Source organism: Leptopilina heterotoma, unplaced genomic scaffold (genome assembly GCF_015476425.1).
Source record: "Leptopilina heterotoma isolate Lh14 unplaced genomic scaffold, ASM1547642v1 Lhet_260, whole genome shotgun sequence".
In the NCBI taxonomy this organism is placed as follows: domain Eukaryota; kingdom Metazoa; phylum Arthropoda; class Insecta; order Hymenoptera; family Figitidae; genus Leptopilina; species Leptopilina heterotoma.
The window spans coordinates 792,174-820,039 of record NW_025110970.1 but is presented as its reverse complement, the minus strand read 5'-3'; the positions used below and the strand labels follow the sequence as shown (position 1 = coordinate 820,039).

The following is a 27,866-nucleotide window of genomic DNA, read 5'->3' as shown; positions in this document are numbered from 1 at the left end:
TATCGTTACCTACTTGTAGAGCATTAAAAAAATGCTTCGATTGACCTATTTTTTAACCTAATTTGATAATAAATTTCGAAATTAATGGTATTTTAAAAACCAAAAAATTGTGAAGAATGACATTTTCTCAACATTTTTGTTTGAAAACTTTTGTTTAACTATTAAATTATTGTGACTATCTTGTAGGGTATTTAAAAATACATTGATTGACCCAAAATTCAATCACTTTTACCATATTTATAAAAAGTTATTCATATATTTCTATTATTTTTATCTCTATGAGGAAGAAAAGTGTTAATGAAATGAGCACCAAAATTATAAAAAAAAATATTCAACTTGGCAGCGGTTTTTACCTTTTCGGTCGCCATATTGAATCCGCCATTTTGAATGTTTAACAACTGACTCCAAATACCTAATCAGTAACCCCAGAAAATGTTAGAAACGTTGTGCTGTAAAATTCCATTATAGTAAATTTGATAAACTTGTTTTTGTCCAGCTAGATTCGCTGTTCAGACCACTTTTGAGGAGTGGTGCACATTTTAAATACGAGAAAATCGAAAAGTGGCAGAAGGTGTTTGTGGCTACTGAAAGGTAACGTCTTAATGAACATTTCCCAATAAATCACTTTTCGAAATAATTAACTTTCGTCACTTTGAATTTTGTCATGAACAAGTAGGGGAGAGTGGGGCAAAGACGCTATGCGGGGTAAAGACGTTTTTTAAAATATCACCTTTATTTTCTGTCTATTCCAATTGGTATTAAAAATTAAGTTGCAATGCAATCAGACCAACTGATTAAAAAATGAAAAACCTAAAAATATCAAATATTTTAAGAAATATAATAAAAAAATTGTTTTGCAAAAATAAAATGATAATTTTACTGAACAAACTTTTATTTTTTAAAACATAAGTTTAAGTATTTAATTTTTAAAATCGTAACATGTAAATACATTAAATATTTCTCTACACAACTAGCGTGGTGTTTCAGTTTAATTTTGTATCTAAATATTTTAAATTTAAAGTAAAAAAAAAGTTTGTCATGTGGGGCAAAGGCAATATTGAATATAATTTGGTTAAAAACAATTGAATATTCGAATTTTCTATGTATTAATTCACAATATAAAGTTAAAATCACTAAAAGTTTTTATTTTTTATTTAAATAATTTAATTCTTTTAATAATATGTTGTTAACCTTATGTTTCGTAAATATTATACTAATAAATATCACTTGTTAACTTTTTAAGGCTTATAAATGCTTTCTTTTAGAAATATAAGCGAAAACGTCGCTGCCCCAGTGTGTGGGGCAAAGGCATTTTTTGCATTGTTTTTAAATTTCATTAAATAATGTAACAACTATTAAAATTTCTTGTTGATTAGTTTTAGAATAATGAAAAACAAAGACTACATAAATTAATTGCTTAATTTAAAAAATATACATCGATAAATGTAAACCTAGCGCCTTTGCCCCACTCTCCCCTACGCAGCACTTACATTTAAGGGCTGTTTTAAAATATAAGCATTGTCAATAAAAATGTAAATGATACACTGTCTTACAGTATACATATTGAACTTTCAGACTGATATTTATTTTGTTTAAATATGACGATTTAAAATAACTAGATGCATTTAATTATTGTATTTATTTTCACGGTAAAGCCAGCTATGCTTACCTCATGACGTTTTATATATTCTCACAGCTTCATAAAATTTTTTTAGCGGTTTAAATATGAGAAAACATGCTTTAGATGTCATTGAATATAAAAACCACTAAAAATATGTATTTAAAGACTTCGATATTTCGATTTTTGTCCACCTCTAGAATCGAGTTTCAGACCACTGTGAGGCGTCGATAAATTGTTTATTTCACATTTTTTAGTTCTTCTAGCATTTTAGTAAGACTATTAAAAAAAAAAAATTTTAACAACATACTAATTTTCGTTAGTCTCCTTATGAAGAACTGTAAAATATATACTAAATGCGTGTATTTGATAGTCTCAATAGCAATTTCTATAACCTATTATATTCGTTTTTCCGTAGAATCTAATCTAATCAGTTTTATGAAATAGTGGTATTAAAGTTTCTCCGTGTAGAAAACGTCAACATAAACAATTTGGCTGCTTTGGCCCCGTGTTACTTACAATACCTTTTATTCCAAAGCACAAGAGCGCCATTATTCGCAGTTTTTATATAAAATCTAGAAATTAACCTATAATTTTAAATTGAACCATGATATTTCCCTTAAGAAATATTCAAAAAATGAAATCCACTTGAATGATTAACAAAATAAATATAAATAACATTGTTAGGCTCCCAGATCAGAGTGCGATTGAAAAATATTGGTTTTTGTAGATTTTATATAAAATTTACAAAAAAGGTTTTTTTTTCAATTAAAATACATGAAAAAATTGAAGGGCTTTGAGGCACAGTTTAATATTGTTTTATTAAAAAAACAGTTGTAAAAGTTTATCGATAAACTTTAATGCTAGGAGTAAAGAGCAAAAGAATGTTTACTTTCTTTGGATCACTCTATATAGGACAAGCTTTTTGATGTATTTGATAAAAATTTAATATTTAAAGGCAAAATTACTCTTCTGTAGCTATAAAGTGACAATAAAGCAAAACTAGTAAAGAATTGGATCTTTCGTTTGAAATTTTCAAATTTTCCTCCCACTTTGACGAATCATATGGTAAATGTTCCAAGCCAGTTGAGAGAAAGTTCTGAAATGCAACTGAACCTCCCTTCCAGTCACTTAAAGGAAACTGAAAGTAGTCATTCAGTGACACTATTATTTTGGATATCAACCTACATACTTTCTTCCTGAAGTCAATCCTGCAAACAAAAGCTAAAATTACCAACGTTTAAGGTCGACGAAATGAAAATTAAAAAAATTATCTGTAGCTGAGCTATTTAGTCGCCTCAATTGATTAAGGCGAAAATTAAATTTAAATGTTCACGAATGTTTCACGTTAAACATTTGTAAAGAAAAAAGTTAATATATTGACCTGTAGGTCAAAAGGAGAAAACATATTTGACATACAACTGGTTCTCTTACGTCAAAATTCAGGTTAAATTCAACCTTTTTTAAAGTAAGAGGGCCATAAAGGGCCATTTAGAAGTCGTTACCGTACGTCACAATTAATGTCAACAGTGTCTAAAATTAGATTAGACATTGAAATCATTTAAGATAGTATTTTACCTGTCAGGTTCAAAGACGGATAGATTTAATAACATTTTTAAATAACTATTTTCAATGAGATTAAAGCAAATTTCATAGTTATTGTTGAATTTCAGATTTATTGACAAATATAAAAAGTCAATGAAATCTTCTGCATACTCAATATCAAAACTCCCATCCTGAAATGAAAGAATTCAAATTTTTAATACTGTCTAAATCTGAATCAGTGAAATTCCACTGAAGATCAGTGAATATTGGTTGAGAATCAGCGACCTATTTCCACGATTTCAATTGATCAAATTTTACTGAAAATATGTTAAAAATTACTGAAAATATTAGTCGCATTTTTCACTGATTATTTTTACTCAAATTTTCAATAAGTGTGACTGAAAATATTATGAAACTTAAGGAAGCACTTTTTTGAATTTCGAATGTTAATTGTTTTTATTTTAATGCAAATATCAAATAAATGAAGACTTTAGTAGTTTTTCTCCTCATTTATTAGGGGCCGTCCATAAACTACGTTACCAATTTTTCAGACTTTTAAGACCCCCTCCCCCCTCGTTACCATTGCGTTACATGTAAAAATTTCAATTTTTGGACCCACTGCCCCCTAAATTGGTAACTTAGTTTATGGATGGCCCCTTAGGCAAAAGAATTTCTTTATTAGATTAAATTAAAGCTGTATTGAGCATAATAAATTTTTTTTCTTAAGCAATGAGAAGAAGTACTATAATAAAGTCTTCATTTATTTCTTATTTGCATTAAAATAAAAATAATAAAAATTCTAAAAAAGTGATTCCTTAAGTTACTTAAAAATTTATTTTTGGATGTTTCTAAAAAAAATTCGCGAGTTTTCGTCAAAATCTGTGGGTTGTAGATTATTTTTTCGAACAGTAAATTGTAGATTTACACCACTGAAAATCAGTCAAATTTCACTGAATTTCAGTTTCAGAGAGTAGTTAAATTATCAATAAAAACATTTAACATTTCTTGCCTTTAATATTGGGACAACATTTTTCATTGCAGTTTGTTTAATTATAGCGTAAATTTTTTTTCCAAGTTGTTCCTCAATTAGTTCAATTTGACCAAATATACTAAAATATAAACACATTTTTATAATCATAAATTAACTACAAGTAAAGTATAATTATCCTTCAAACAAATTATTATTTTTAGTTATGAATTGCATAGATAAATTTTCATTTTTAATAAAAATTCTATGATATAAAAGTCTAAGTTTTCTTAAATTTTGTAGGTAGTGTCTTTCTTAAGATAATTAATAAAAGAATAAATACTTAGAAAATGAAATAGAAATACAGCAAGCAGTTCTTATCCTCTCCAAATAAGAGTTATCTTTAAATTCAAGTAAATATTCCATAGCTTGCAAATAAATCTTCTGTATTAATGGAAAATATGTCAGTTGAAAATCTAAATTGCTGTATCTAATAACATAATTAAACAACTTGGCTGCAGTGAGTAAAGAACTCAATTCAAAGGTTGTTTGATTTAGAAAATTCAGTAACTTCGCTGCATGTTTTACAATTAATGACATACCCTGACTTTTGTTCAATTTAAGTTCTCTGAAAAAATATTTTCTATAATTATACACTTCCACAAGAAATTAATCACAACTATTTAAAAGTATGAATACAAAAAAACTTCAAATCATAGACTTTACTTTGACAACGAAATGAAAATTATATTCAAAGCCATTGTTGCTTCTTCTTTAGAATTGTCTGGATCCAATATTTTGACACATGATATAACTTTGTCAATCAATTCATTTTTTATATCAATCTTTCTTGAAGATATTACTTTCAAAGTCTCGAAAATGTACCTAGAAATTAATGTCCAAATAAATAATGTATATAATTATAAGTTCGTAATTAAATATAATCATTAATGATATTTAAATATTGTGAAAAATCAGTTATGGGTCAGAATTTGTGAAATTTTCACAGAAAATAAAAATTATTTTTTTAAAATCGAAATGTCGAAAAATCATTTCTATTTGGCCTTAAAAATGTGTCCACCAAAAAACAGAAAAAAAAAATTATTTTTTATAAAAGTTATTGCAAAATTAATTTTTTTGCAACTTTTTAAACAAAATTTTATTTCTCCTAAATGAATGAACCGATTTAAATGAACCAAGCGGGAATATAAAGGGAATAAAATTTAATTTCGTTTAGATTCAGAAAATTTTTAAAAAGTTTATTTTTAATAATTATTTAATAAATTTTTTATAAACAATTAATTTTTTTTAATGTTCTGCGCCTTTTAAAATTTTGAAAAAAATATTAACATGCACTTAAAACTATAAGAAATCAAAATCCGTTGAGAAAATTTAGGAGCGACAATTATTTTGAAAGTTATAATGAAAATTATATTGAACGGAGATGCGATTTTGATGATTTTCAGAATTAAAACATTATTTTTAACTAAGAAATGAATAAAACACTGTCAAATTAACATTTTTATTCAATTATATAACCATAAAAATTGATAAAAATGATCAAAAACTAAGTTCAGCGTTGATGCACTACACCGCGCTAATATAATTTTCATTATAACTTTTAAAATAATTGTCGCTCCTAAATTTTCTCAACGGATTTTAATTTCTTATAGTTTTAAGTGTATGTTAATATTTTTCAAATTTTTAAAAGGCGTAGAACATAAAAAAAATTAATTGTTCATAAAAAATTTATTAAATAATTATTAAAAAATAAACTTTTTAAAAATTTTCTAATTCTGAACGAAAGTATATTTTATCCCCTTTATATTTCCGCTTGGTTCATTTAAATCGGTTCATTCATTTAGAAGAAATAAAATTTTGTTTAAAAAGTTGCAAAAAAATTAATTTTGCAATAACTTTTATAAAAAATAATTTTTTTTCTGTTTTTTGGTGGACACATTCTTAAGGCCAAATAGAAATGATTTTTCAACATTTCGATTTTAAAAAAATACTATTTATTTTCTGTGAAAATTTTACGAATTCTGAACCTTATCCAACTTGTATCAATCGAACCCTCTGTTATCCAAATTATGAATTATTTTATCTAAACTCTTTACTTTTTATTCCATCCCAGAATTATTTTTTTATATAATAACAAATTTCACACAAAAATCGGTAGTTTCTCTTCTATAACTTTGGTAAATGAAAATAAATAAATTAAATAATTACTTATGTAAATGTCAATTATGGTAGACACTTATTACAAGAAATTTATGAGAACCTTTTTTTAATCCTCAGATTTAAACATGGAAGAAAATAGTAGTATTAATAGTGCGGAAAATTTGCTTAACAAATTCAATTTAGATGCGTACATTGAAATTTTCAATATTTCAAAAATAAAATAACAAAAATAATATTTCTGTAAAAGTAATGATCATTAGAATTGCTTAAGCTAATTATACATAATCAGTACTTAATTCGTATTTTTATACAATTAAACATTTACAATCCGAACATATTATTTGATTGCAGAAAAAAATGTGGAAACACCTGAGCTGGAAAACCTGAGATAGCTGAAGGATTTATGTATCTATATAGAGTTCCGGTTAATCTCAATTTAATTTTTCCTTTTATAATTACACTTGTTACAATTACACTAATTATAATTACTTCTTATTTTATAGACTACTACTGATTTGAAATCTAAATGAGAGCAAAGATTGGAAAAATTGAGGAAGGTGTTGACCGTTGCTTCAAATGTTTTTGGCGCTGAATGCACAATGCATCAGTGACTGTATCAGCAACTGGCAATTTAATTCCACCCTTCTCCATATTTCCACGTAAGAAATTCGAAAACACCTTTCTTATATAAATGAATGCGTTTGAAAATTCAGTACTTTTAATACTGCACTGAGAGACCTTTTGGACTGTAGCGGAACAACGTAGCGGACACCGAAGTAGTGGGAATGCCGCCTTTGGTTTGCAGCTGAACAACTTTTGGACTGTCACGCGCCTAAAATTGTACCGCAGCAACCCAAAAGTATAGTCCTGTAGCGTTCCACCAAAATGTTCAGTAGCAGCCTATCGAAAGTCTGCTGCTGACCCAAAGGTCTCTCAGCAGTGTGGATAATCATAAGTCTCATTTATCCATTCGGGGATTAGATTATTGTAAAGAAAATGGAATCATCGTTCTATCAATGCCGCCACATTGCTCACACAAACTACAACCATTAGACCGCTCGGTCTTTGGGCCACTCAAAAAAATTATTTATCAACACCCAATGTGACAAGTGCATCACCACTAATCCAGTAATTACAATGTCGATCTACCATTCCAGGAATTATCAAGGACGCATTGCCAGCATCTGCAACTAATAAAAATACCATAGGAGGCTTCCAATGCATTTTTGTAACTTTTACAAATGTGGGTCTCTCCGTGTATTTTGGTGTTCGTGTCACGCGTTTGTGTTCTGTGCAATATGACGCAAAACGCGTGCCTGTGTCAGAGTTGAGCCATGAGGGAAATTTTGCAATTACAAAGCGTACTTGCAACAGAAATTCATTTTTTCACTTAAAGAGGTGTTAAAAACTTCATTTCTATTGGAAAGAGAAAAAAAAATTTTTTGATAACCTTTTTTCATTTTTTCAATTTTGTATTTCGTTCATGAGGAATAAATTATCTAAAGTTATATGAAAATGCATAATATGGGATTTAATTTTAATTTCATGGTTCCTTTCCTCATTGCCAAGTGTCATTCTATCATTTAAAGGTCATTTTTAATCATTTACCTAAATATTTCATTGATTTTCTACAGTGGCCCAACTCTGGCACCCACATGATCAACTCTGACAAAATTTTTTTTTTAAATTGCTTATAACTCTGAATCTTTTGGTCAAATTTTTTTACAATGTTCAGCAAAAACATTGCATTTGAGTTGATCTTTCCAACAATATGCGCGAAATCGCGAAATTCGTTCTACAGGGGAAGTTATGAAGAAAAGTCAAAACTATGCCCAACTCTAACAACTCTCCCCTATAAATCGCACTGTTTCGGACAAATTTTGGATTAGTCCGAAATCTGTCCGGTTTTTTAACCAGGGTAACTACTTTAATTAATAAATAAAAACTTATTTTTACATTACTCACACCTGTTATTGATATGTTGGAGGTTAATAACATTTTTTCATAAAAAACAAAACATTTTTATTACGCGAATCGAAATTAGGCACCGGAGTTTACAAGTCAAAGAAAAAAATTCATTAATTTCATAAAAATGAATAAAATCAAACAATATTTATAGAATATTAAAGAGATTTGCTTACTCTAAATCACTATTATTTTTATTTTCTTTATCAATTAAGAATTAGGTGATTTTCGCGGAACTGGAGTTTACACCTCATTAAAATACGCCCTAAAATACTAGTAATTTTTATATTTTTAAATCTAAAAATATTAATTTCTTGAACGTCCTTTGATATTAAATTATTTAAATAAATAATTTTATTTAAATTTCTTTATTTAAATAATTTAAATCTAAAAATGCTATTTCATTATGCAAATTTAACATAAATAAAACTTTTTAACTTAATAATATAAATTGGAAGTAAAATCGAACTAAAAATGTGAATAAAAAAACAGAAAACACATGAAAATGTAAACTCCAGTTCCAAATAAAAAAATAGTGGGGAAGGTATTAAAAAAGTATTTTTACACAAATTTATTAATGGAAATTGGAAATCAACACAAGAAAACTTACTATTTGAGATGAACTTTCGAATGGAAGAAATAAAAACAAGATTAAAATAGACTTTGTGTAAAATAAACCATATTAAACTTCATGATTTCTGTGTGGAGAATCGAGAAAAGTGCACTTTTGGGTCATTAAATTAAGTCATAACTTTCGTTTAAAATAAATTTTTTTTTCGAATTTAATATTAATAAAAAACATGCTGAATATTAATTGTGGAAAAGTTTGAAGCAGATTATAAAATAATTGTTAAAGTTATTAAATAGGGAACAGTTGGGAAGCAAAGTTGACCACTGAGTGAAGAATCACCCATATATCTCAAAATCGGTGTTTTTTATTTTCTTCTAACCTATCCCAATCGAAAGCTTATACCTTTTTTCGTACGAGCCATGTAAAAATTAGATTGGGACCATGGAAATTTTTGAAGAAATTAATTATAAATCATCATTTTCTATATAAAATTATGATAAATTATTATTTTCTTCAAAAATTTGCATGGCCCCACTCTGATTTTTACATGGCTCATAGGAAAAAAGGTAAGCTTTTGATTGGGATAGGTTAGAAAAAAAATAAAAAAAAACACCGATTTTGAGATATATTGAAATTAAGAATTTGATCTTGAATTTCAAGGTCAAATTGAAAGAAAACAACTTTCTTCATCACCAACTTATAGCTCGTGAAAAACCCTTTAAAAATCACTATTCATACCTACTTTAAATTTGATTAATTTTACTTATCAATATATTAAATGATTCGGTCAAAAGTTATGTTGGTCACCGCGAAACACATTTTTTCGATTACCTTTAGGAAACGGCTAATAAGTGTCACAAAAAGTAATATTTTTATAAATAAAAAAATTTTTTTTAATACAGTAAAAGATGTTTAATAATATACAAAAACTCTCATTTTAAAAAATAAATATACTTTTGAAAAAAAAATCCTAAAAAAACTGCATTTTTTCGATCGCCTGATTAGGTATAACCCCTTAATATAACACACATGTAATAATCGATCTCAATAGGAATATAATTTATAAATAAAAAATACTTACTTTTGATTTGAAGAATTTAAGGTTTCCAAGATATTTATCATAACATCACAATCAAGTAGTTCTTCAATGAATTTATCCCCATTTTCGTTTATTGTTTTCAATAAATAGAAACCGGCTTCACACTGTAAATTAAAATAATCATTAAAGTTAAATTCAAAGTAGAAACAATATTCTGAATTATTTATATCAGAATATTCTTTTGGACTTTATAAGTATAACAAGTTTTAAAATTTAATAAGTCTTTATAAGTTTTCTTTAATTCATCAGTAGAATTTCACTGAGAATTAATAAAAACCACTGATTGTTAGTGAAATTCCACTGATTCATCAAAGAAAACTCGTACATTGAATTGAAATTAGTGGAATCTTCACTTATTCAGATTTAGAGTGTAACGTTCATGGAAAAATAATTGTTTTATGAAAATCAAAGGGTTAAATAAAAATTTTATTCCCTCAAAATACTGAAATCGAGAAATTTATGGTGTAACTCGCAAAAAATCTATTCTTTTTTATACTTTTTGAAATTTTTGAAATTGTAAAATTATTCGAAAACATCAATAATTTTATTTGAATATTTAATTATTATTATTTTACAACAGGAATTAGGATTTTCAAAAATTTCAAATTCAAACTTTTTTGAAATTTAACAACTTATAATAAATTAAAAATTTATTGAATAATTGCATGTTCCTGAAGAGGAAATCATTAAGATTTAGAAACGTTGGAGTAAACTATTTTTTAAAATCTATTTGTCCGAATGTTTTCGTTTTATTCTCCTTCACTATAAATTTTTAAATAACTGAAATCTTATAAGAAATTTAATTAAAAATGCACTGAAAATAATTGTTAAATTCAAAAAAACAAATTATATCAAAATTTAAATAAATTAATAATTCAATTCTTTCGAAGATTTTTAATAAAATTTTTAAGAATAATTAACTTCATTCATAAAATTTCATTAAAATTTTCGTAAATAAAAAATAGGGGAAAAGGTTCGGTTGTGGGCATGGTTCGGTTGTGGACACCCCCGCAGAACTTTTGACAGAAATGAGATTTTTCTAATCTGACAAATGTCACGTGTGTGTTTTGACCAAACGTAGTAATCGATGCGAATACAAAAGTGATTAGACAACTGTGCTTTTTACTATATATAAATTAATTTTTCAACACGTTGAATATAACAAAAATGTATTTTTAAACATTGTTAAATATTCAACAAATCGAAGTGAATTAATTAAAATGATAAGTTCAATGCGTATTTAAACAGTAAATATGTTATATTTTGTGCTCCAATACTAAGTATCACAACCATGTTCACAAGTAAATTTTTTTTCATGATGTTTCAAAATGATGGTAAAGTTTGGTTGTGGGCACCTAAATTGATTCGGTTGTGGACACCACTCTTATTCTTGACAAATTGTGAAATATCGTAGTCGATATAATCATAAGTAATTCCTTAAAACATTTAATAGTGTTTTATGATTTTTAAAAGTTTTGTAGTTTATTACGGAAATTAATATAACAAGACTTTGATTTTTATGCGTCGTTCGTAGCTAGTAACTGTGCTGCTGAGGTTCAGTGTTAGAAATCTTATATGTCCTTACATGGGGAGGAAGTAATGTCAAAATTAGATAAAATCATCCTTACGTAGTTAATGAATAGTTACTTGGTTAATTTTTTTGCATTTTTATTTGATTTTTCAAGAGTGCCCACAACCGAACCAAAATTTTCTTTGTTAGAAAAATGCCCACTTTATTGAATTTTTAATAAAATTTTTCTAGTCAATGGAATCTATTTAGTTTCTTCATCAGTAGTTAGCTAAGGTCCCTAGCTTTAAATACATATACATATGTTTGCTTAATATCTACAAGGACACAAATTATGAGTCAAAAACGAAACTATGCCCACAACCGAACCTCTTCCCCTAATAATTAATTTTTAAATTTTCAAGATTCTCAAATTTCTGATCATTTTTTTAAATTTCGTCAAGAAATTTTATTGAAAATAATTGAATACCTTCGAAGAATTGTATTATTTATAAAAATAATTGAATTCTGTCGAAGAATTTTAATAAAAAGTTCCATAATAATTGCATTTTTCGAAGAATTAATTTAAAATTTTATTCATTTCAATTTAAAAATAATACAAAAATAAGAATTTATTGAATAATTGCATGTTTCACGAATTTTAATAAAAAATTTTCGAGGAATTCGATTAAAATTGTATTAAAAATAATTGAATTCCTAAAAAGAATTTACGAAAATAATTAAATCCCCGTAAAAATTTTATTAGATATTTACACTACCGTCGAGAATTATCGGTACGGCTGCACGCGCACGGCCCAAAAACATACCAATCATTAAATCAGGATTTTTTTGTAAATACAAATGTAAAAAAATTAACAAATATACCATTCGAAAGATTATTAAATTCTAAGATTAATGATATACAACTGAAAATTTTAATAATTTATACAAAGATTGCAGCAATCAACAAATTTGACAAAAAAGTTTAAAAAATAAAATTTTTTTTGAAATTTTTTCAACCCCTGCACATTTTTTAAAAATTGTAGAAAAAATTTGAAACTTATATGTGACTGTCCACGAGAAAACAAGGCTTAGGTCCAAAAAATCAATTTTGATTTTTTTATGGTAATCGACAGATTTTATGTTGCTTTTTCAAATGCAAAAGTCAAAAGTTAAAAATATCAATTACTTTCGACAATATATCGTTTTAAAGATGGGTATGTTAAGCGTAGTTAACCTCAATCGTTGACTCTCCACGATAAAACACGGCTTAGGTCGAAAAAATCAATTTGAGTTTTTTATGGTAACACAGGTCAACAAAAAAAGACTTACTTTTTTTTTATGAGATAGCGGAATGGTTTCCTATGTATTTTTGGACGCTGAACACGATCCCGACTTCCAAATTTGCCCATCACGTCAGGATTTTGAGAAAAGTGGGGGTAAAGACCCCAAAAACGCTTTTTTGAGGATTTTCAACATTTCTTTTCTCTTTAACCTGACGTGCTAGAGACTTCCACAAGGTCTTAAATTAAAGCTTGTAATGTGCACTACAAGACCATAATCCATAAAATAAAAAAAAATTAAATTTTTTTTCAAAAAATGGGGTTGAAGACACCAAAAATTTGTGTTTTTGGATTGCTTTAATAGACTTCTTGCAATCGCTTGGATTCGCTTGAAAATGGGTACTTGGGGTTTTTGGGGTCGCTGATTACGAATCCAATATTTGTTTGCAAAAATTTAAAACGGCGAAACCAAGATGGCAGATGTAAAAATTAAGAATTGCTTGGATTCGCTTGAAAATTGTTATTTCAGGGTTTTTGGGGTCGCTGATTACGAATCCGCCTTTTTTAATTTTTGCAAACTAATATCGGATTCGTAATCAGTGACCCCAAAAACCCCAAGTAACCATTTTCATGCGAATCCAAGCAATTGCAAAAAGTCTATTAAAGCAATCCAAAAACACAAATTTTTGGTGTCTTCAATCCCATTTTTTGAAAAAAATTTTTATTTTTTTTTATTTTATGGATATTGGTCTTTTAGTGCACATTATAAGCTTTAATTTAAGACCTTGTGGAAGTCTCTAGCACGTCAGGTTAAAGAGAAAATAAATGTTGAAATTCCTCAACAAAGCTTTTTTGGGGTCTTTACCCCCACTTTTCTCAAAATCCTGACGTGATGGGCAGTTTTGGAAGTCGGGATCGTGTTCAGCGTCCAAAAATACATAGGAAACCATTCCGCTATCTCATAAAAAAAAAGTAAGTCTTTTTTTGTTGACCTGTGTAATCGACAGATTTTATGTTGCTTTTTCAAATGCAAAAGTCAGAAGTTAAAAATATCAATTACTTTCGACAATATATCGTTTTAAAGATGGGTATGTCAAGCGTAGTTAACTTCAATCGTAGTACTTCAATCGCTCGCCCTGTGAAATTCACGTTTGGGAGCTAACCCAGGCGCGAAGTGACGTCGAGTTCAGGCTTTATAAAGATTGGCCGAGCATTGGTCAACATTGATTGAGCATGAGTGAATCAGCGAGAGCAGGACTGATCGAAGCTTTAATGTAACACCGATTCCAGACTGCAGCGCGAGCCTTGATTCAGCATTGAACACCAATGCTCAATCAATGCTGCGGACGCCTAATGCAGGACTGAAACAAGACTGCTTCCACTGTTCCCAAATTTACTCGTTTCTCACGTTTATTCAATATAATGTGAATATATGAATTATTAATAATAATAATAAATATTATTGTTATTATTTTAATTCATGTGCGTATATATACATATATATTTAATGACAATAAGTTATTATTTGTAATAATTATATTATTTTCATATAAATAAGAATATATTACTAACAATAAATATCATTTGAATAGTAATTTTAAAAAAATAATTTTAGTAAAAAAAGACAATTTTTCTGTTAATCGTTACATTTTTTTCTTGATTTTTAACAGACTTTTAACATTATTTATAAACATGTTCACATTTTTTATTCACAACACAACACACAATTTTATTATTTTATATAAACGCTTATAACAAAGAATGAAAAATATTTGCTCGCATGTGGGATCGGAACTCACGCACCCCGCCCCTAACGCATACCGGAAGTTCTCAACGCACGCATTTAAACCGCTCGGCCACAGAAGGCTGGAAGGCTTCTCGCCTAATCTACAATATCAATGCCAGTGCCGTCACTCAACATGGGACACCAATGTTCGTCCCATACTCGTTTCAAGTCTCAGTAATCTTGTTACAATATTCAGTTCCTTTATTGCCGTGTACACTGTACAATATTAAATATAAATATTTATAAATTATTTAATATTAAAATATTTTTTCTGATAATTTTATAAGTTAAATTATATATTTTTTTTTTTCTCGCACAGTGTCAAATTATTATTTTCAAATTCAAGAGTTTCGTTTATCTGAAAAATTTTCAGTGAAAAAAATGTTCATTAGGTAGTAATAAATATTTATGCCTAGTAGTTTTACACTAGGATTAACTGTTTACTGAATATTATCAAAAATATATTTTTCGTCAAACGCGCGCGACTAAACACAAATACCACCATCCCATCTACTCAATGCTTTCCCCGCCTGTGACGTCATGAGGGGAAAGCATTGAGTAGATGGGATGGTGGGAGCACGACAATCGCAACGTCGCGCTGTAAAGTCTCAAGGTTATTTGTGTTTAGTCGCGCGCGTTTGACGAAAAATATATTTTTGATAATATTCAGTAAACAGTTAAACCTAGTGTAAAACTACTAGGCATAAATATTTATTACTACCTAATAAACATTTGTTTCACTGAAAATTTTTCAGATAAACGAAACTCTTGAACTTTGAAATAATAATTTGACACTGTGCAAGAAAAAAAAATAATATATAATAATTTAACTTTATTGATATGAATCTTATATAATTAATATAAATATTATACACTAAATAAATATTAATATTTATTTACCAATTGATATCTTAATAATAATAATAATAATACTTATTATATTATTTAATAATAATTAATAATAAGAATAATAATTTTTAAATAGTATAAAAAATTACTAAAAAATATCAGAAATAATATTTTAATATTAAATAATTTATAAATATTTATATCTAATATTGGTAAGTGCACACGGTAATAAATAAACTATCAAGATTGATTCAAGATTGAATAAAGACTGGATGTTGAAGCTCCACTCACGAAGATTGACCGAGTCTTGAATCGAGCATGGGACGAACATTGGTGTCCCATGCTGAACCAATATTGAGTGACAATGATATAAAGACTGCTTCAACTCTGGGTTACCCACGCTGGGCGTTCAAGACTCAGTCAAGTTTCAACCCATCGTCAGCACTGGTCTTTCGCGCCTGGGAAGCCTTGTTTTCTCGTGGACAGTCACATATAGGTGTGATTTTAAAATTTTTTGTCAAAGGCCGTAGCAGTATAAGCATCTAAAAAGTGCCCCCTCTTGGATTGGGTCCATAGGCCAGTCGGTGAGTGCAAAAAGTGCACAAAAGTGCAACTTGAAAAGTCTCAATAGTTTCTTGTAGTTTGGGGGCCCCATATAAGAGCCCCATGGTTTGCTCTCGATTTCCGGTTGCAAAAAATAGTGTAAACAATCGTCAAAGTTCGAGAAACGTAGTTTTTCGATGACCCTTGCTTCCGGTTAAATTTTAGAGGAAAAAGTTGTTATTGAAAGTTGTAGAGCCTAAAAATACCTTTCAAATGATTGGTCATACGTTGAAAAAGGTTAATTAGTTTAGTTGCAAATGAATTTAAACCATTAAAAATAGCACTTTTTTAATTGTTTAATAACTTTGTTAATAATTATTGAATTTGTTTACAACTCACCAGGAATATTCTCCTTGCGAAGCTGAATAAATTAAAAAAAAAGTCAACTCGATCGGACAAATAGTTTATGTTTTATTCCATTTGTTAACTAAAAACATGAAATTTTTCAACAGAATTACCCCACTTTTGGACCTGCGAATTTCGTTTTTTCTTCTTCAAGAGTACAGTTTAGGAGTCAAACTTTGATTCCATTTAAATGGGAAATTGATTTTTCTTATCTAAGTGCATAATAATAGACGTTAAAAAAGGGTATGTTTTTTTGACATAAACAAATGGAATAACTCATTCGTTTTCACAAAACTTTTCCAAAAAAAAATCCGACCTAGCTTCAAGGAGGGGGGAGTTAGTTTTTTTTTCAAAAAATTCCTGACTAGTTAATTATCAATATTTTTAATTGCAATTCATACCACTTATAGTCCAATGTATGTATTTTATAAAAAAAAATTGGACATAAGGTTTTGTGCATTTATTTTTAATTTATATCAAGTAAAAGTAAATGTATCCTTTTTTCAACCTCTGAACGTCGGAGTGGGGGTACTCGAAGGAGCGTGATTCTCGCCGCCACAACTCAATTCAGCCTTTCAGATTTGCAAAAATGGTCATAACTTCGTTAATTATTTACCGATTTTAATGATTCTTTTTTTAATTTGATGTATTGTTTTACGCTGAATCCAAAAATGATTTTATATTTTTTTAAAATACAATATTTTTAATAATAAAAACAAAAATTTTTTTAACAAAAAATTTTTAATTATTATTTATAACTCTTGACAAAAAATTCTTTTCGTACATATAATTCCATTGAATTCAAAATAATATTATGACATAAAAAAATTCAAATTATTTTTATATAAGTGTGTAGCATCGTTGTATTGATAGTTGAACAGGCGTGCATATGTCAACCTAATGCTACAAGCTTATATATAATTAATTTTAATTTTTTGTTGTTATAATATTTTTTTGAATTCAATGGAATTATATGTACGAAAAGAATTTTTTGTCAAGAGTTATAAATAATAATTAAAAATTTTTTGTTAAAAAAATTTTTGTTTTTATTATTAAAAATATTGTATTTTAAAAAAATATAAAATCATTTTTGGATTCAGCGTAAAACAATACATCAAATTAAAAAAAGAATCATTAAAATCGGTAAATAATTAACGAAGTTATGACCATTTTTGCAAATCTGAAAGGCTGAATTGAGTTGTGGCGGCGAGAATCACGCTCCTTCGAGTACCCCCACTCCGACGTTCAGAGGTTGAAAAAAGGATACATTTACTTTTACTTGATATAAATTAAAAATAAATGCACAAAACCTTATGTCCAATTTTTTTTTATAAAATACATACATTGGACTATAAGTGGTATGAATTGCAATTAAAAATATTGATAATTAACTAGTCAGGAATTTTTTGAAAAAAAAACTAACTCCCCCCTCCTTGAAGCTAGGTCGGATTTTTTTTTGGAAAAGTTTTGTGAAAACGAATGAGTTATTCCATTTGTTTATGTCAAAAAAACATACCCTTTTTTAACGTCTATTATTATGCACTTAGATAAGAAAAATCAATTTCCCATTTAAATGGAATCAAAGTTTGACTCCTAAACTGTACTCTTGAAGAAGAAAAAACGAAATTCGCAGGTCCAAAAGTGGGGTAATTCTGTTGAAAAATTTCATGTTTTTAGTTAACAAATGGAATAAAACATAAACTATTTGTCCGATCGAGTTGACTTTTTTTTTAATTTATTCAGCTTCGCAAGGAGAATATTCCTGGTGAGTTGTAAACAAATTCAATAATTATTAACAAAGTTATTAAACAATTAAAAAAGTGCTATTTTTAATGGTTTAAATTCATTTGCAACTAAACTAATTAACCTTTTTCAACGTATGACCAATCATTTGAAAGGTATTTTTAGGCTCTACAACTTTCAATAACAACTTTTTCCTCTAAAATTTAACCGGAAGCAAGGGTCATCGAAAAACTACGTTTCTCGAACTTTGACGATTGTTTACACTATTTTTTGCAACCGGAAATCGAGAGCAAACCATGGGGCTCTTATATGGGGCCCCCAAACTACAAGAAACTATTGAGACTTTTCAAGTTGCACTTTTGTGCACTTTTTGCACTCACCGACTGGCCTACCATATTTAGGGAATAATTTTGACCTATTATGAGACTTATTTTCACCAAGTTTCAACTCGAAAAAATCGGTTTGTGAGATCCCAATATATATAGAAAATATCTACTGCTTTGATTCAAAAATAATATTTGTTTGAATAATTGTTTTTAATTCAAAAATATATTTTCTGTTTTGGTTTAAACAAAGAATATGTTTAAAAATGTTATGTTTGATCCAAACTTAAATGTTGATTAGAAATAATTTAAAATCAACCATAAATTTTGTTTGAATTGAATATATTATTTCTATAAATGAACCAAAAAATATGTTTGAATTAAACTGAAATTTGTTTGACTGTATAGCAAAGATATTTTAAGTTTGATTTAAACAAAATTTTTTTGAATCAAATAAATCGTTTTCTCAGTGATTGACATGTTTTTGGGCCGTGCGCGTGCAGCCGTACCGGTAATTCCCGACGGTAGTGTACGTCCATTTACTTTTTTAATTAACCTTGTACATACTAAAAAATCAATATTTACAATAAACAGGCATATATTATTAACTTTTTTAGAAATTTAATTTAAGTATTAATTAATTTTTAATGTAATTTTAAAAAATGTTGGCCCCTCGTTTATATAGAAAACTGTACTATTTAGGGGCCAAAAATCGGTTTTTTATTTTTTAAAGTATGAAGTACCCTTTCAATCATCTTATTTTATAGAAAAAAAATGGCGGTGGTGCAAAAAAAATTTCAATAAAAAAAAATGTTTTTAAAAAAAAAATAAAAAAAAAAAATTTTTTTACTGACTTTTTTTGTTAGAATTTGGTCGAAAATTTTTTTTTATTAACTGTTCATATTGTATTGTACAAAAAAATTTTTTTCATGAAAATCGGTTCAACCATTTTGGAGGGAAAAAAAATTTTTGAATTTTTTTGAATTTTTCAAAAAAATTGTATAACTCAAAAACAAAATTTTTTTTCGAGTTGAAACTTGGTGAAAATAAGTCTCATAATAGGTCAAAATTATTCCCTAAATATGGACCCAATCCAAGAGGGGGCACTTTTTACATGCTTATACTCCTACGGCCTTTGTCGATTGCTGAAATCTTTGTATAAATTACTAAAATTTTCAGTTATGTATTATTAATAGTAGAATTTATTTATCTTTCGAATGGTATATTTGTTAATTTTCTGACATTTGTATTTACAAAAAAAACGTGATTTAAAGATTGGTATGGTTTTGGGCCGTGCGCGTGCAGCCGTACCGATAATTCCCGACGGTAGTGTATGAAAATAATTAAATGATTGATAAGAAATTTATAAAAAATGAAAATCCTGTGAAATTTTTATTATTTCTTGAAAATAGTAGATATTGAAAATAATTGAATTTCAGAGAAGAATTTTATTATTTCTAAAGATAATTGAAATTTTTATGAGAATTTAAAAAAATTGTTGAACATAATTGAATTTTTGCGAAGAATTTTATTATACTTTCGAAAATAATTGAATTTCTGCAATCATTTGTAATTTTTCTGTAATTATCCAAATTATATCGTACAATTTACAAACTTTTCATCCTTTTTAAATCAAATTACGGACTTTTACGGACCTTTTTTAAAAAAGAAACGGAGTTTTACGGACTTCATGTAAAGTTGCGGACTTTTACGGAATTTACGGACCTAGTTCAAGCCCTAGAAACAATATGTATTGAAAAAAAAATTTACATTAAGCGTTGAAAAAAATTTAACTATTTTTTCCAGTAACGTAATAAAGTAATTAATAAAAAATTCCCAGGGTTTTCCCAGTAAAAACAAATTACCGGGGTAACTTTAAAATTTAATTTCGAAAAGCGGATGCTGATAACTGGTTGCCAGTTTCAGCTTCATTTAGATACCCTGAAAATACAGTATTATTTTCGCTTTCGACAATTGGTTTTCAAGAATAAACACAAAAACTTTAAAAAAAACAATTTTCCAGCATTACAAGCACAATATAAAACTAATATATAGTTGAATTTATCACTCGTTGATATTCTATTTACATAACCTAAAACTGTTTGCAATTCATTTGGCTAAGGAATTTTCTCTAAAATAACGAACGTTAGCGAGCGAGTAATATGTCGCTAGTAAATAATAATTTTAAATTTAGTCATATATTGCAATCACATAAAGTATTCTTGTAATCAACAACAATCAATTTAATTCTTGTTTTTTGTAACGTCACCAACAAAACTTTATTTATTGTCTATTCTGGCACTTTAAATAATTCGAATAATTCTTAAGGATGACAGAGGTTCTTTAAGGAAAATTCTTTGCTTTACTACTTCCATTTTCATCAGAGAGAGTTTCAAAGAACCTCATAAGTATTGTTATTATACTTACACTTGAATCACTATCAAACTGACGTTTAATAAAATTAATTGTTTCTCTAAATTCTTTCATTTTTAAGATATTATTTCGTTAATTTTATGAGCATATCAAATTTCTTCTGAACAAAACAAAAGCCAAGCTCGGTCGTCTCTCGTTTTCTTTATACACTCAGAACACAGATGATTAATGCTATTCTTCCGGTTAGGTTATGCGCATGGTTTCTCTATTCAGTTTCTATGCGCAGATCAACCGGAAGGACAGTATTAAAGCTGCTTCTACAACTTTCTTTTCTTTGGTTGAGGCCAACGCAGAATAGATCTGTAACCTGAACCGCAATCGTGACCGTAAGCGTAAGAATGAGTTAGAGAAGGATAAACAATATCCTTCTTTAACTCATTCTTACGGTTACGCTTACGATTGCGGTTCCGGTTATGCAGAGTCCACTATAGGTGCAAAAGGCAAGAAGTGCAAGTGCGAACCAATGCACTGTAAAAAAATCTGGTGTAAAATAACACGAAACTTGTAATTTCACACATCAAAATTATAGGTTGTACGTAGTAAATTTATTTCGTTACAAAAGTAGTTTTACTATTTTTAATAATTTTACATTATACGACTATGTAATTTAATAGTTTTGTGTAAATTTACTACGTCCGACGTAGGAAAATTTGATCACTATGTCCGACGTCGCACGATCTGTACAATTACATGGCGAATGTAATTTTCTTATTCCTTTAAGATTTTCAAAAAATTTTCAAGTTTTTATAAATAACTCTAAAAAAGTGTATATAATGTACATTTATAGAAAGTATATGCTAATTTATAAGTAAATAATAATATAACAAAAAGTTTTGGGCTATATTTCATAAATACAAAAAGTTACGACTGAAAATATTATTTCAAAAAATATTTGCAGGTTATGTAGATTACAGTCGGCGTGTAAAAATACCACGTCGGACATAGTGACCAAACTTTCCAACGTCGGACATAGTAAATTTACAGCAGATTTTTTTACAGTGTGCTAAATGTTATAGGAATCGCACTTGCACTTGGACTTGCTACCTACATATTTGCACATATTGTGGACTCTCCATTACAGATCTATTTTGCGTTGGCCTTTGGTTGGTGTCGACCAGGGTTTGGAAGTTAGGGTGGGATCCCATGTGAGGGGATGCGTTCCCCAAAATGAAAAGCGTAATAGGGTGCAATTTAGACTAATTTCTGTTGAAATGAATTGTAAATTGAACGAAATTCAATGCTTTCGAATTGTCATTTAACCGAGGGGGTATTTACGAGAGACGCATGCATATCCCCTAATCGCCCAGTCGTAGAAAGATCAAATAGTCGAATGCCAAGTAATCGAATGGACAAAACGTCGAATGCTAAAAACATCGAATCGGTATTTAGTCGAATGCTAAAAACATCGAATTGTCAATACGTCGAATTATCAATTCGTCGATTTATATCAATTAGTCGAATGTTAAAAATATCGAATCGTCAATACGACGAATGTTCAAAACGTCGAATTATCAATTTTTCGAATGTTAAAAACATCGAATTGTCAATACGTCGATTGTTCAAAATGTCGAATGATAAAAACATCGAATCGTCATGTAGTCGAATGCTAAAAATATCGAATCTTCAGTTAATCGAATGCTAAAAACATCGAATTCTCAATTCGTCGAATGTTCAAAACGTCGAATGTTTAAAACGTCGAATGCTAAAAACGTCGAATGTTCAAAACGTCGAATGCTCAAAACGTCGAATCGTCATTTAGTCGAATGGTAAAACCATCGAATAGTCCATTCGTCGAATGCTTAAATAGTCGAAACGCCATCTGTTCGAAATGTCAAGTAGTAGAATGGTAAAGTAGTCGAAACGCCATCTGTTCGAATTGCCAAGTAGTAGAATGGTAAAGTAGTCGAATGATCAAAACGTCGAATGATAAAAACGTCGAATGCTAAAAACATCGAATCGTCAAAAGTTCGAAAAAGTTCTTTGTCTTCAGTAGACATTAACTTAAAACAAAGAACTTTTTCGAACTTTTGACGATTCAATGTTTTTAGCATTCGACGTATTTATCATTCGACGTTTTGAGCATTCGACGAATTAACAGTTCGATGTTCTGAGCATTCGACGTTTTTATCATTCGACTACTTTACCATTCTACTACTTGGCAATTCGAACAGATGGCGTTTCGACTACTTTACCATTCTACTACTTGACATTTCAAACAGATGGCGTTTCAACTATTTAATCATTCGACGAATGGACTATTCGATGGTTTTACCATTCGACTAAATGACGATTCGACGTTTTGAGCATTCGACGTTTTTAGCATTCGACGTTTTAAACATTCGACGTTTTGAACATTCGAGGAATTGAGAATTCGATGTTTTTAGCATTCGATTAACTGAAGATTCGATATTTTTAGCATTCGACTACATGACGATTCGATGTTTTTAGCATTCGACGAATTGATAATTCGACGTTTTGAACATTCGTCATATTGACGATTCGATATTTTTAACATTTGACGAATTGATAATTCGACGTTTTGAACATTCGACGTATTGACAATTCGATGTTTTAAGCATTCGACTAAATGCCGATTCGATGTTTTTAGCATTCGACGTTTTGTCCATTCGATTACTTGGCATTCGACTATTTGATCATTCGACGACTTGGCGATTAGGGGATATGCATGCGTCTCGCTTTCAGGTTGAGTTCACAATAGCACCTTGAACGGAACGTAATAGTAAAGTCCAACGCACAATAGGTTCGCGAGAGTCGTTCGCGAACGAGACACATGAGATAGACAAGGACACAAATATATCTCTGTCCTTTTCTAACTCATGCTTTGCGTTCGCGAACCTATTGTGCTATTGTGTCATTTAGTCGAATGATAAAAACATCGAATCGTCAATTCTTTGAATGCTAAAAACATCGAATTGTTAATTCATCGAATGCTTAAATCATCGAATTTTCCATTCGTCGAATGTTCAAAACGTCGAATGATCAAAACGTAGAATGCTAAAAACATCGAATTCTCAAATCGTCGAATGCTCAAATAGTCGAAACGCCATCTGTTCGAAATGTCAAGTAGTAGAATGGTAAAGTAGTCGAAACGCCATCTGTTCGAATTGCCAAGTAGTAGAATGGTAAAGTAGTCGAATGTTCAAAACGTCGAATGCTCAGAACATCGAACTGTTAATTCGTCGAATGCTCAAAACGTCGAATGATAAAAACGTCGAATGCTAAAAACATCGAATCGTCAAAAGTTCGAAAAAGTTCTTTGTTTTAAGTTAATGTCTACTGAAGACAAAGAACTTTTTCGAACTTTTGACGATTCGATGTTTTTAGCATTCGACGTTTTTATCATTCGACGTTTTGAGCATTCGATGAATTAACAGTTCGATGTTCTGAGCATTCGACATTTTTATCATTCGACGTTTTGAACATTCGACTACTTTACCATTCTACTACTTGGCAATTCGAACAGATGGCGTTTCGACTACTTTACCATTCTACTACTTGACATTTCGAACAGATGGCGTTTCGACTATTTGAGCATTCGACGATTTGAGAATTCGATCTTTTTAGCATTCGACGTTTTGATCATTCGACGTTTTGAACATTCGACGAATGGAAAATTCGATGATTTAAGCATTCGATTAATTAACAATTCGATGTTTTGAGCATTCGACAAATTGATAATTCGACGTTTTGAACATTCGACATGTTGACGATTCGATGTTTTTAGCATTCGACTAAATGACGATTCGATGTTTTGAACATTTGACAAATTTACCATTCTACTACTTGATAATTCGAACAGATGGCGTTTCGAGTATTTGAGCATTCGACGAATGGACTATTCGATGGTTTTACCATTCGACTAAATGACGATTCGACGTTTTGAGCATTCGACGTTTTAAACATTCGACGAATTGAGAATTCGATGTTTTTAGCATTCGATTAAATGAAGATTCGATGTTTTTAGCATTCGACTAAATGACGATTCGATGTTTTTAGCATTTGACATTTTTATCATTCGACGTTTTGAACATTCGACGTTTTGAACATTCGACGAATTGAGAATTCGTCGTATTGACGATTCGATGTTTTTAACATTCGACAAATTGATAATTCGACGTTTTGAACATTCGACGTATTGACAATTCGATGTTTTTAGCATTCGACGTTTTGTCCATTCGATTACTTGGCATTCGACTATTTGATCATTCGACGACTTGGCGATTAGGGGATATGCATGCGTCTCGAATACATATGGATACTTGAGTCACATTCACATTTTGTTTTGGTCTGAAGGGGCTCGTATACCTCCTCCGTTCTAAGGCTGCGGTTACACCTCTGCAGGCAGCCTGCCTGCCTGCAGGTTGTCATGGTAACGTACAAGAGTAAGAGAGTCAGTGACTTCAAACTTCTCCCTTACTCTCGTTGCTCCTGCCTGCGCAGGCAGGCAGCCTGCAGAGGTGTAACCGCAGCCTAAGTATATCAGAAACGTCCAGCGTTTTGATTGGCTATGCTCATAGAGAATTTCCAAAAAATTTAATGTTTTGGAATTTCTCTATGAGCATAGCCAATCAAAACGCTGGACGTTTCTGAATATACTCAGAACGGAGGAGGTATACAAGCCCCTTAAGAAATATTATCTGAAAAAAAGTGAAGACCGTAGTTTTTTCTTTGCTATTTGATTAATGTATAACTCAATCGAATTGTAAATTTAGAAATTAAAAGTACAAGGCATTAACATTGATTTGCATTAAATTTGAATTGAAAATGAATGAAATTAATAAAGTGGTTGATATTCTGAAAATACAACTGAGTACAAACAAATCGCAGACACGTGTAAGTAACAACATAAAAAAAAAAATGTGTTTTTTGCTTTTATTTAAAGATTATGTAAAATAGTGAAAAGATTGCTATTTGCATTAAATGAAAGTAATATGTAAGTTGTTTAATAGATAATATGAAGATCATTATTTTTAAGAAGGAAATTTCAAGTAACTCTTATTTGACTTTTTATTTATGTATTTAATTTTTTCCATAAATCTAATTTCTCATTTCATTAACATTTCTTTATTATTTACATTTAATGTGAGTCAGTGAAATTGATATTTCAGTACACCAAAGTTTTTTTAATACTTTATGTTCTAATTTTGAAAATTGATTCTTAAATTTATATTTTTCAGGCACAAATAATTTTCTATTTATTAGAGGTTTTACGTGAAAATAACAGTGAAGAATTAGTTACTCAATTAGTTTACAATGGAATTATTAGCGATTTGTTACAAAACGTAAACCTCTTATCCAGCAGGTATAAAAATATTTCACTATTTTCTATTTAAATGTTTCCAAATAATTTTTAATTTTCCTAATTAAATATAATTACTTACTAATTTTATCTAGAATTCTTCAAATTTTTCAGGGATTTTCTCGAATGTCTGTTAATAATTGTCGGAAAAAATGCATTTTATACAAATGGATTAATAGATGAAACTATTCAAGGCATCACAAAATATCATCTTATAGATTCAATAGAACTGTCATCGTTAGCTGTGAATCTTATAGTATCAATAGTAACCAAGTACGATTTTTCACTTTACTTTTCTTAAAGTTATCGTAATTTTGTCCCCATTTTTGTTTATTTATTTATTTAATACGTTTACAATTATCACAAACATTCTTGAATATTTTTTCCATCTTTGAATCATGAAACAATATTTTTATTTAATTAAAATTAAATTAGCAGAAAATGTCAATTTATTCTACTATTCTCAGTTCCTTCATAAATTTTCATCATTATTATTTACTGTTCAAGTTCAATATTTATATGTGTACGTCCACATGAATATGAAAAACGGTCGCTTTGTCGATTTTATTTCAGAAGACAATCGCAATTTTCTAAAAATGTTCCATATATGTGACCGCGTCTGAGAAAAGGGACCTTATGCCGAAAAAATCGATTTTCAGATTTAGACAGTTTTTTACACTTTAAGGTCCTTAAAATAAAATGCAATTAGTCCCGGGTTAAACAATTTTTTTGGTCATAAGGTCCCTTTTCTCAGACGCAGTCACATATTTTTCATCATTAAAAACTAAACTCTTAAGTGTCTTATTACTTTTCAATAATCAGAGTTGTCACAAGTCAAGGAAGTTTGGAAAAAAAATTAAATTAGTCAGGAAGTTAGGGAATTATAGGAGTTTTTTATGAAAAGTATTGGAATAATATTAAATGCCTAGAATTACCACAAACATTTTGATTTTTGACAAACTTAAAAACCTTGAATTCTCCTCCCTACATTTTCTTCCACCTTTTGAAATTTTGAATCAATGAATTTTTAAATAATACCACCAGGGCTCGAACTAGGTCCGTATAAATCCCGTAAAAGTCCGCAACTTTGCTTGAAGTTCGTAAAAGTACGTTTTTTGAAAAAAGGTCCTTAATTTTAATTGAAAAAGGATGAAAAATTCGTAAATTGTACGATATAATTTAGATAATTTTACAGAAATTACAAATGATTGCAGAAATTCAATTATTTTCAAAAGTAAATTCTTATCGCACAAATTTAATTATGTTCAAAATTATTTTTAAATTCTCGTCAAAATTTCAATTATTTTCAAAAATTGTATTAAAAAATTTTAATAACATTCGTGGATTTTTTTTTGAAATCATTTGAACATTTTATTTTCTAATACATATTTAATTGAAGAATTTACGAATAATTGAAATTTTGTAAAATTGAATTGTAAACAAATGAATTTGTAAATTCTCATTGAACTTTTTCAAAAATTATTAAAAATAATGGATTTATAGAAGAATTTTAGTTAAAAACACGAAAAAAAGTTTATAATTATGTACTATATTTAAATAAAACAAACCGCAATTCCAAAACTATTTCCTTATATGAAAAAAAATTCCCCAACTTCATGAATCAACAAGGGAAAACCCCGAGATCGAAACGAGTGTCACAAAAATATTCGTAAAGAAATTAGTCTGCCTTTACATGGTTGCTACAAAATGAGAAATATAAAATTCCCA

General features: G+C 28.8%; 2 protein-coding genes across 5 annotated transcripts in view; one reads left to right on the top strand and one right to left on the bottom strand.

The window, feature by feature from the left end:
- The window catches only part of LOC122503413, an 86,076-nt gene extending 65,112 nt beyond the window's left edge, over nt 1–20,964 (bottom strand). For 2 of the 4 annotated variants that reach the window (XM_043613936.1, XM_043613938.1), the window contains exons 1-3: nt 20,813–20,964; nt 9,929–10,050; nt 2,587–2,829 (exon numbers count right to left, since the gene is read on the bottom strand). In XM_043613936.1, the coding sequence (XP_043469871.1) occupies nt 2,587–2,829; nt 9,929–10,050; nt 20,813–20,872 (425 nt within the window). In that variant the 5' untranslated portion in view covers nt 20,873–20,964. Of the gene's footprint in view, nt 1–2,586; nt 2,830–3,196; nt 3,349–9,928; nt 10,051–20,812 lie in introns of those variants that run through there. The other 2 variants (XM_043613937.1, XM_043613939.1) reach the window with 2 other exon arrangements.
- A 4,531-nt stretch (nt 20,965–25,495) lies between these two features.
- LOC122503418 overlaps nt 25,496–27,866 on the top strand; it is a 51,757-nt gene continuing 49,386 nt past the window's right edge. Inside the window, exons 1-3 of the mRNA XM_043613944.1 lie at nt 25,496–25,672; nt 26,017–26,141; nt 26,253–26,411. Coding sequence (XP_043469879.1) covers nt 25,604–25,672; nt 26,017–26,141; nt 26,253–26,411 — 353 coding nt within the window. The 5' untranslated portion in view covers nt 25,496–25,603. The remainder of the gene's footprint in view (nt 25,673–26,016; nt 26,142–26,252; nt 26,412–27,866) is intronic.